The 11,675-nt window shown below is 26.8% G+C and overlaps 1 protein-coding gene across 1 annotated transcript; it reads left to right on the forward strand.

Annotated features, from left to right (window-relative positions):
• Positions 1 to 1,627: 1,627 nt before the first annotated feature.
• LOC100168017 (lachesin) lies at positions 1,628 to 11,091 on the forward strand. The gene is made up of 6 exons (XM_001945126.5): positions 1,628 to 1,905; positions 7,820 to 8,061; positions 8,198 to 8,454; positions 8,529 to 8,792; positions 8,870 to 9,009; positions 10,598 to 11,091. Exons 1-6 carry the CDS (start codon positions 1,860 to 1,862, stop codon positions 10,732 to 10,734), a joined length of 1,086 nt encoding a protein of 361 aa, XP_001945161.1. The 5' UTR covers positions 1,628 to 1,859; the 3' UTR covers positions 10,735 to 11,091.
• Positions 11,092 to 11,675: the final 584 nt, after the last annotated feature.

Raw genomic sequence — 11,675 nt, forward strand, 5'->3', positions numbered from 1 at the left:
TCAAGTTTCATAATAGGTCGATTCACTCTAATTTTTAAGATAACGGCATACAACTTGAATTTCTGAGCGTAAATTTGATATGTTACGCGTTTGTAAGACAGAGACAACACATGCGGGTGTGGCGCCCTTTTAAAATCAAAATTGTTTAGATAAAAAAAAATGTCTAATAAATGAACGGAAATCAACATCTGCCAAGTTTTAGGTGCAAATGTATTGCCTGTCTCTCTTTTCGCAATACTTGCCACATAATATTATGTACGTAGTACCTACGTACAATAATTAATAAGGTAACGGTACCAACAACAAACAAGTACCAAGGTAGTAATACTATTTATCTTTATCCTAGTACAAGTTGTAGGTACCTAATAAGTAATAGAGTAATCGGAAAAAAAGTCCCACATTATGACAAAAAGTCCCGAAAAAAATGAATGAAAATATATCAAAATTGAAGTATAAATATATAAAAATTGTATTGAAAAATAGAAAGAAGCTTACATTACCTATATAATTTATATATTATAATATATGTATTTAATTTTTAAGTTCCTTAATGAAGATCATATTTTTGGCTTTTGCTATAACTTAGTACCTATTTAGTTTTAGTGTAATGATAATAATATGGTGTATATCAAATTGCATAGATAAATACAAAAAGTTTCATATTATAAATTATTCATAATATGAAATTACTATAGATAGGTACCTTATAAATTATAATTTGAACTTTGATTAGGAACATTACATAAAAACAAACGTTTTTTGGTATAATAATAGGTTAAACAGGCCTTTTTAACGGCCGTAAATCATAACATAAGAAAGAACTGTACCTAATAAGGTATAGTATTACATTTTTATAGCATTATTATTATAATTACCTATATAGGTAGGTACTACAATTGTATTTATTATTGACTATTGTATAATGTATTACATTTTATTATTTTAGACTTGTATTAAATTAAATTTTATTATATTTTAATATGTGATTTAAGTAAGTAATTAACATTTTTTTATGTAACTTTAATGTATTTTTCAATACAATTTAAACATATTTATAGTTTATACTTTAATTTTGATATATTTTTATTAATTTTTATGGGGACTTTTTTTTCCTAGTGTGGGACTTTATTTCTGCGATTCAAGTAATAGTAATATTAAACTAGAAAATTAAAGATTGACCTATAGGCTACAATTAATACTAGATATTCTAGTATAGATATCAACAGATTCAAACAAAAACTATCATGTCGAATCAGGCCCGAAATTAATAAGTACCAATAACATTATTATCGTCGTCGTGTTCACTGTTCAGTCGTTGTATTATAGTCTGTACAGTGTATATAGTAATATATTATTGGTCATTAACCAAACACCTCCCCAGAGTTCGAATGCTGGCCGAAGGACGACAACACGACGGTAAGTGATTCACGATCGTTATTCCTCCACGGCACGTCAACACCACCTTCAAGTAGGTACAATAAACACGTCATTTTATCAGCCGAAAACTAAAGAATTATTATTCCGCCGTTGGAGGCGAAGCGCTTCGGGTGGTGTAAGAACATGTGCATTCCACAGGTGGAAGGGGCAGCCGCGTCTACTCACTACAACAACAACGCTATTGTCACCGCCTGCCGCCGAAACGGATAAACGACGCTCACAACTTATCATCCATTCGTCAACGCCTGTTGGTCAAATGGTAGCCATGTTTTTTGTGACTTTAGTTCGGTAAACAATTATAACGTTAATTTTTTTTTAAAGTATTTTTTTCATTCGGTCGGCGATTGATTAACACCGTCGGGTCACGATATTTTATTTCTTCCTCTTCGTCGTACGCGGAGAAATAACCGCACTTTTCCGAGATGAAGAACGTTTACAGCGTCCTCGTTGTGCTGTGCATTAACCTCGGTAAGTATCACTACAATACTCTCCGATAATGATAAACGGCGGCGTTAGATTGACAGACGGTCCGAGTGCGGATCCATTGTTGACCAACTCGGGTCTGACGATCTCACAACCGACTACAATCCGGGCGTGAACGCGTTTTGCTGTGGTTGAATCGGGGAGTGGCCCTCCTGTTTATATGATCGTCCGTTGTAAAATTAAGAACGGTGTGACCTACCGACTCGATTGTACGAGACGGTCAGCATTGATATCTTGTATAATATGTATTGGGTACAATTAAAATGAAAAAGTTTTTATTTTATCCAGACTTTGTTGCTATTTCTGGTGTAATATATCGCTTGTCCATTAAATTCAGTGTCTGGTGCTCCAGCAATGACATAATTGTAATTGTAGTTTAATTTACGATCACGCACTTTATGTTTTTTTTTTTTTTAAATGTTGGTTGTCAGGAGCTGTTCAAAACTTTACTTTGTAGGTAGGTAATCTATGTGCAGTTTATACTGAAAAGACAAAACTTTATAATCATAATCTTGAAATGGAGTATTTACCTATCTACTTAGGTATTCTCTTATTATTTACCATCAATTTTATTTTCACTATTGAACGATATTTTTAATATTTTTCAAACACAAGTTACATATCTATAAAAAGTGTATTTCTGTTCAGTTTTAAACTTATAGGTACAAGCATACATTTGTCACCCTAATTAATACATTTTTATCAAGACCCCCTTTCAATAATACATTTTTTCATAACGTACAAAATAATGAAGTTTAGTATCTATTAATAAACTTTATGGGTACCTATACTTTAAAAATTTTATGAAAATAAGTTGCTTCTTAGATAGGTTAGTCTCATTTTTAATAAAGGACTAAAAATTCATAGGAGTTAATTAATATTTTATTGTAATAATTGTTACCTACATTTTATTAATATTTTTTTTTCAGAAAATTATTCTCCTTAGTTTTGGGTATGAAACCTACCTTAGAACAGTAATTCAGGTGTATTAGAAAAAATTTCCACTATACTTATAATTACATGACATTGATATTATGAAAAACTATAATTTTTTTCTGTTAACTTTGTTGAATCTTATGAATCTATTAATAATTCAAATAGATATATTTTTTCAAAACTATGGAACTTGAGGTACCTATGCTAAAAGGTTAATTGGCTTAAGAATTATTTTAATTATTGATGACAAGAAAGCAAAAATTATTTAAACTTAATTTCTATATTTATAAATGTAGGTAACAACTATAATAATATAATATTCTTTAAATTAAATTTTATAGATATCATTAATTCTATTAACTTGTACAATCATTAGAGAACTAAATATTTCATGTCTATTTCTGAGTTTTTAAGTACTTTTAATATACCTACCTATATTGCAACAATTAAAGTAATACCATTGATTTATTAATATACTATAAATTGCTCACTGGTCGGTTATTCGGTGGCGAGAAATATTTACTCCCAGTCTATGGCAAGGTGACGTGACTACTAGCGTTTACAACGTTACCGACATGACTAATCCAGGCGGCCGTGTTATTGGGTGCAGGCTTGTGGTTAGTAATGTCAGGTAACATTGTAATTGCTAGTAGTCACGGCGCATTGCCATCTACCGGGAGTAAATATTTTGTGCCACCAAAAAACCGGCCAGTGAGCAATCTATAGTATTTATAAATATGTATAAATATAAATATAAAATAATATGTATAAATATTAGATGTGTTAATTTAGGAAGAATAATTAGTTCAAATTTCCCCATTATTAAAGTAATCTTTAGATAGACAATAATAATATGTTTTCAAAATGTGATTATGTTAAATAATACTGAAGCAGCAGGCGTTCTTCAAACTTATATAACATAATACAATCCAATTATTACATCAAATCCACTTATAAAATATGTAATAATACTGACTATGAAATTTTATCATTTCGAAAAAAGTGTCACAAAAATTAAATTTCCTTTAAAGTCAAAATACTTAGTTATATCCTTGATGCATAATTGTATACATTTACTAAAAAAATTTAGAAATAATTTTTATACTATTAGGTATAAGGCTTAAATTAATTGAAAAATGTAATTCTAACTTATTTGAAACTACTGAACCATATGAAAAAATACTTTGTGATGACTTTTACTTAAAATCTGTTGGTTTGAATGAAGCAAAGAAGTACCTAATAAATAATTTTAAAAATCATACTGCAGCAGGTTTTGATAGATTAGAATATCTATAGATATAAATAGATTAGAATAGCTGTTAATTCATTAATAAAACATTGCACCATCCAAGTTAACAATAAATTGTCAAACTATTTTTAAAAAAAAACAGGAATAAAAAAATTATGAGTGATTATAGACTACTGATCTCAATGATTATATTTTTTTTAAACTATTAGAAAAATAGTTAAATCCAAGCTAATAAGTTTTTTGGAAAAAGATAAAATTCTGTCAATAGATCAATTTGAGTTTAGAATCGGTTTATAGACAATAGCAACTTTTAGTATCCCTTTAAATATATATAATATTATTGTTCCAGTTCCCTTATTACATAGAATAATACAGCATGCGTTTTGTTACCCGTGTGCTGACTAAAGTAAATCAGTACCTATTGTATACATAATGCTAATTTATTACACTGAATTAAAACCAACATAATATAACTTATTCTGTAACTTTAGCTAAATATAAAAATATTTTTACTTCCTAACAAAATTACCTGTCCAAATAAAAAATATTTGATTATTGCCCCAAAAAAATGTTTGTGATGCAATTGTTCACAGACCTTCAATGTTTAACAGTTCAAAAAGAACATATAACATCTATTTTATATCTCACCTTGTATTTTGTAACATTCCTTTTAAGTAAAAATCAAAGTTAAAATTTTCCTTATGATTCACAAGCATGATTTTCAATGGTTGTCAAACAAGTAATGATTTAAATGTTTGTATTATTTTATACTGATATATTATAATATATCATATAATAGTTTTTGTTATAGAGTTCTTATACTTTATTACTGTTAATTTTGTTTTTTATTTAATTGTTATTACCTACCTACATAATATGTATTATTGTTAACTGCCGATTGGCGTAAAATATATATAAGTAAATATATAAATAATATATTATTTATTAATTGTTTATGTTTTTTAAATTTTAATGAGTAAATGCTACGCTGAGTAAGTCAATAATATAATTTAACTTTGTTAATAAGTAGGAATAATTATTAGAGTTATGAGTGAATTTTTAATTCAGTTAAGTTAAAATTTAGAAACTTCAATTAGTAATTAATAATTATTAACTATAACTATTGACTTAAGTGAAGTTAATTTTTTTTTATAAATAACCAGTTTAAAATATTAAATTATTATATCACTTCACTATTAATATAGACAGTTTACAGCTTAATCAACACTACACAAAAACTGAACAACAATATTTCAAGTCCAGTGAACAGTTAGTAATTGGCTATTTAATATTTTTAAATATAACAATGTAAAATAGATTTGACCATAACCTAAATGGTTAAATATTTTAACAGTAACTTAATAACAAATGTCATTTTTTATCATCATGATAATTATTTTTTGGTTCAGTTTTTTATATTTTTTTATTTTTTAGAAGCATGCATTATTTATTATTATTAAATTCCATGGTATCAAAAATAAATTATTTTTATTTTCAATTTATGTGTAACTATTTGTTATATTTATTAATTAATTACTGGCTTAACTCTGGTTTTGTTAAAAATAACACATTATTTATTAAATTATTATAAAAAAAACAATTAAAATAAAAGTTACGTTAATAAATTTACAACCTTTATTTCTATTAGTTAACATAAAACCTAAAATATATTATTAGGAATAAAAAAAGTTCTGAACATTAACAGATTTACTGAAAAAAAACCAAAATGATAATATTATAATCGATATAATCGGTTTATAATTAATATAATGTAAATAATAAATCAATATAATTTTACTTTAATAAATAGCTTATAATCACAGAATATAATAATAATAATATTATGCAATATATTTGCTGTGTTATCAATATTACAATCTATTTTGTAATGATGCTTAAAATGCGGGCAACATTTTTAAAATGCTCCATATTTAAAATACAATTTAAAAAAAAAATTAAGCTAAATTAATTTAAATATAATATAAATGATAAAAATATTAATATAATATCTAATATATCAGCTGAAATGTGATCAATTTTATTCTATAATGTTAGCATGTTAGGTAGGTTAATAATTTCCATATTTTATAATAGGTATATTAAATTCAGAACTTTGTAAGACACGAAGCACAATAATACAATACAGTAAAGTCACTGTCAGCACAATGATCAAAAGTGAAAAATCAAATTTTTATTTGATCTTTATATTCTTCTAAGTTCAACTATATATATTGACAGATTAACTTATCAGACTTCTCTAATTATATTGTTAAGTTGTTTTTAATTTTTGAAATCAATATAGTATAATATCTACAGGGAATTTCTGAAACTAAAATGTATGTAATAGCAAATTAAACTACTTTTATATACAGAGTGCACAAACTTTATATTCAATCATATATTTACTTATTATGTTCATTTCTATAGATTTTTCTCGATAAAAATATATATCATATTTTTTTCTTTCTGTAACACTTAATATATTACTATTATGATAATAATAAATAATAATTATTAGTTATTGCTAGGGTAGTGAAGTTATTGCATTTAAAAACTCACTAAATTGATTGCATTATTGCATTAAAATATATAAAAAATTGCACTTATAAATTTAAAAATTGCATCGAATAAAATCAAACATATTAATAAATAATAACAAAAATTAAATATAAATATTGCTTACATTATTGCATTGCATAATAAATGATTATTTTAAGTTTTCTTAGCAACCTTAATACGATAATCGCTCTATAGAAATATTAATAAAATAATAAGTATTACTTACAACAAATATAGAAATTTGTTCATTGCTAAGTTTACTTACTTTTATTTTATATAATCTTAAATGTAAACAAAAATTATGAAAAATAGTTGAAATTGCAGTAAAATTAAAAAAATCGCCAAAATTGCATTTATTGCAATAACATTTTTTTTTGTTTAAATTAAGAGTTTAACAAAACATATTTTAAGCTCACTCAGCAACAAATATAAGCATTTACAAAAAATATGCAAATGCAACAACTTCACTGCCCTAATTATTACCATCATACTATAAAACCTATAATACCTATGTAAATTTGAAAAAAATAATAAATGTCTAATAAATTGTAGCCTTGTAAACTGTACAGAGTTTCCTCCTATCCCAAATATTTCGTAGCTCTCTAAATAGGTACAACATTTTCCTAACTTTATTTGGAACTAGATTTATATGGTTCATCCAATGCTTGTTACTGCACGTCTGCACATTTCTATACCTAAATATTTAGTGTGTTTATTTATTTTTTTATTACATAATACTTGGTGCATAAGAGTTATTTAAGTAGATAGATTCTATATTTAGTAGTGTATTTTCTATGAAGGAGTGAAACGAGATCCAAGATTTATCTAAATTCAAAAAAAGATTAGTATCTGCTAACCATAGTCTCTATAATTAAATCTGATATGATAGAGTGATTTTTTCGTCCCAGTTTTCATAGTTGTTAAATTTTATTGAAATTTCTATTTCCTAAATTGTGTGTTATTTTTATATTCTAAAAAACTTCTAATTCATTTTCTTCAGTGTAATAACCAACCACCACCAATTCTTATTTCTTCTTGCAGTTGGAAACCAAACATATTTGTCGTTAATCATGTTTTTGGCCTATACTTAATACTTATATTTTAAATATTATGATGTTGCATACTAAATTATTAATGTTTAATTTTTAATTTTAGCGTTTTCTCAGAGGACACCCACTATATCTCATATAACACAAAAACCTATAAAAGATATTGGCGGCACAGCGGAGATGACATGTTCAGTTTTATATGCCATGGATTTCCCTGTTTTATGGGTTAAGGTTGATAAAGAAAAAATAACTGAACCTGTTATGCTTTCATCTGGAAGTACACTTATTATAAAAGATTCAAGATTTTCATTAAGACAAGACATTGACAGCACTAGTTACACACTACAGGTATTTAAACATTGATTTAAATACAATTTTACAATAAATGTAATGTACTATACTTGTGTTATATTTGTGTGTTAGTCAATAATCTAAACATTTAGGTAAGTCTCTTATTTTATTTTGAAATAATTTTAATTTTTAGATTAAGGATATTCAAGAAACTGATGCTGGTTATTATCGCTGTCAAGTATTGCTTGGGTTGAACAACAAAATATCTGCCGATGTAGAGTTAGAAGTGCGCAGACCTCCTATTATTTCTGACAACTCAACTAGATCATTGGTTGTAAATGAGGGTCAACCAGTAAAACTTGAATGTTATGCTGGTGGATTTCCTAGTCCGAGAGTTTCCTGGAGACGTGAAAATAATGCTATTTTACCCACAGGCGGATCAATTTATAGGTACTAACAATAAAAATATATATAATATGCATATTAAACATTAACATAAATTAAGCATACATTTCATCTTCTAGAGGTAACATTTTGAAAATTCCGGCAATAACTAAAGAAGATCGTGGAACCTATTACTGTGTAGCTGAAAATGGTGTTGGAAGAGGCGCCAGACGTAATATTGCCATAGAGGTAGAATTTGCTCCAGTTATAACTGTTCCTAAACCTCGTTTGGGACAAGCTCTACAGTATGACATGGATCTCGAATGTCATGTTGAGGCTTATCCTCCACCAGCCATTATTTGGATAAATAATGGAATACAACTATCCAACAATCAACATTATAGGTAAACTTAGTGATTGAGTTCTTGAAAATGTTTCTATTGTGATTAAAATATTGAATGTAATATTCCTTTTCCTTTAGAATCTCGCATTTTGCTACTGCAGATGAATTTACAGACACTACTATACGTATTATCACAATTGAGAAACGTCAATATGGTGATTACATTTGCAAAGCATCAAATGTATTAGGAACTGCTGAAGTTACAGTTAATCTTTATGGTAAATATGAGTTTCATAAACATAATTTTTATAATATAGTTTTCAAATTATTTGCCTTAAGTTGTGTTGACAAAATAAAAATATATTTCATACAATTTGAATTAATTTTAATGTCGTTTTGCATAAAAAAAAATTGTAGTATTTCCCTTATCTAAATTTCTGTCTTGTTTTCAAAGTATACACATTATAAAATTTACTTTAGACATGCAATATGTTTTAACCAACATTCAAGATAATCTGTTATAACTATCTACATTTTATATTCTTGTGACCGAATCCTAATGTTGTCTCTAAATTACAAATGTATAACAGACAATTTTTTGTTTACAGTAATCCATTTTACTCTGTTATTTTAAAAATTAGAATGAATTGATGTTTTATAAAATTTAAAAGTAAGTTTATCATCCAGGTTCGATCTAAGACATTTATATCGGTATTTTAATAAGAAAGCAATACAATCATCATTTTAAAACTAATTTGTTAGTACACTTTAAAATGGTCATAACTTGCTTCAAAGTTAAAATATCAATAAAAGTCTGAAACACCTAGATAATTATCTTACCTTTAAATTTTATAATATGTTTATTCACTCTAATTTTAAAAAAAACCGTATAAAATGGATTATTGTGAACGTAAAATTAGATAATATCTAATAACATATTATATTATACGTTTGTAAGACATAGCAAAAACTATTACATTGTACTTATTATACATTATGGTATGTAATAGATAAAACTTATAATTATTACAGTATACAAATTTATTGTGTTGTAATATTTATTATCAAATAATTTTATGATTTCCCTATTATTTCTATAATCTATTCAAGTTAAGAAGGAATCCCGGTGTCCATTTGTGTGTAGGACTGGCTTGGCTACACGATATGTGTACAGATAATTGACTTGATGAAGGTAACGAGTGTTGCCTGACCGTTGCAGATGAAAACTGGCGAATACCAAGGTTTCATCTGAAGAGGATGTTGTATCCGCATGTGTTGTCACCGTTTTATTGACACTTAATATATCAAAATGTACGTCCAGAAGTTACTGTTTTATGTTGTTAGCTTAAGACTTAAATATTAGAGTAAATTAGAATAAGTAAAATATTAATATTTGAAAATACTCATAATTCATTTAAAAATTAAAATAACATAAAAAACGCGTATAATATTCTTACATATAAGTTTGATAATAGGTCAATTCACTCTTAATATTTAAGCGATCAATACAAAATTGGAACTGCTGTACGTACATTTTGGTATATTATGCATTATAGTGTGTTTCATTGTAACCGCGACTCGAGGCTAACGCGCCTCATGGTGTTTTTTCATTAGGGCTTCTAAAACTAGCGCGTAAAGTTGCGCGACAAATTTAAAATTTATAACGAATATTTTACACATATTTTCAATCCTAGTTTGAAACCCCCTGGTTTGAGACAAAACCACCATGAGCACTGTTAGCGTTGAGTCGCAGTTATAATGAAATGCACTATAGTAAGATGGACACAACATATGCGGGTATATTTTAACATGAAAGGAGTATATTTTTAAATGCAATTTAACTCTTATTGTTTGTAAACTTTGCAGAAACAATAATACCAGTATGCCCACCAGCTTGTGGCCAACCATCATCACACTTAAGAAGCTCCAGCATCAAAACTGCTAGTGTAAATGTTTCAATCTTGATTGCTACATACCTGTACTTTGTTCACCTTTATTTTTAAATTACTTTTCCATCAAAGAACAATTACAGTAATGTAGCCGGAGGAATTAAAAATCTTTTTCTACAGTTCCCATATTATTACATTTGCAACTGATAGTGCCTTTATTTTATATTTAATTACTACATACATATTGTATACCTAGATTAATGAATAATTATTCCGTCCAAGAACCAATTATTAATGTGTAAGCACCAATATTATTGCCTTGTTATTGTGACATGCCTATAATTTGTTCACCTTTATTTTAAGACTATTTATCGGTCTGTCCATTTTTAAAAAATATATATCTAATTGATTTTATAAGTTAACTTTTATTTAATGTAATTTTATATTAATAAACTTTATATTTATATTTTATTTTGACTAAAAGTATCTTACTGTAATGTGTTTGGTATGGACAATTTGGAAAACGCAGCAATATTTTCTAGTACTGTTGCCAAGCATAAACTTGGTATCAGCTGATATACAATTAACAGTCATACAAATCAATTACTACATTATTGGTTTACTACATTAAAATTTTTAAATAGATATAGTTGCAAAAATATTTAGTAGGATATCACCTGGATAAGTATCCATCATTAATTGTTTAGTGATATAGGCTGACAGATTGTCTCTACTCAGAATCATTTTTATATACAATGCAATGATATATTTTTAGATTCTGAGTGGAGCGATGAATATGAATGTATTGATTGTACAATGATGTGTGTTTTTCATTGTTTCTTTTTCTATCTTTTTTTTATTTGTGTCTGCGATCACCTTTTAAGACAGTAAAAATGCTTAGATTTTATTCAACAGTACCTTTTCTGATAGGAAAATGAATCTAGTTGGTTCCTTGAGGGGAGGGGGTCAAAAGTAAAAATTTCCCAGTAATTTTCAAAAGCGCAATGAAAAACAAAAGAAAAATTTAAGGAAAAACAGGAATTTTTATGCGAAAT

The sequence above is a fragment of the Acyrthosiphon pisum genome, chromosome X (genome assembly GCF_005508785.2).
Source record: "Acyrthosiphon pisum isolate AL4f chromosome X, pea_aphid_22Mar2018_4r6ur, whole genome shotgun sequence".
Lineage (NCBI taxonomy): Eukaryota > Metazoa > Arthropoda > Insecta > Hemiptera > Aphididae > Acyrthosiphon > Acyrthosiphon pisum.

What these genes read in the sequence shown, in the direction of transcription:
- LOC100168017 (XM_001945126.5), top strand. Translation starts at nt 1,860, where the DNA reads ATGAAGAACGTTTACAGCGTCCTCGTTGTGCTGTGCATTAACCTCG. An exon ending in GCACTAGTTACACACTACAG is followed by an intron (nt 8,062 to 8,197) that starts GTATTTAAACAT and finishes TTTAATTTTTAG; the next exon opens with ATTAAGGATATTCAAGAAAC. An exon ending in AGTTACAGTTAATCTTTATG is followed by an intron (nt 9,010 to 10,597) that starts GTAAATATGAGT and finishes TAAACTTTGCAG; the next exon opens with AAACAATAATACCAGTATGC.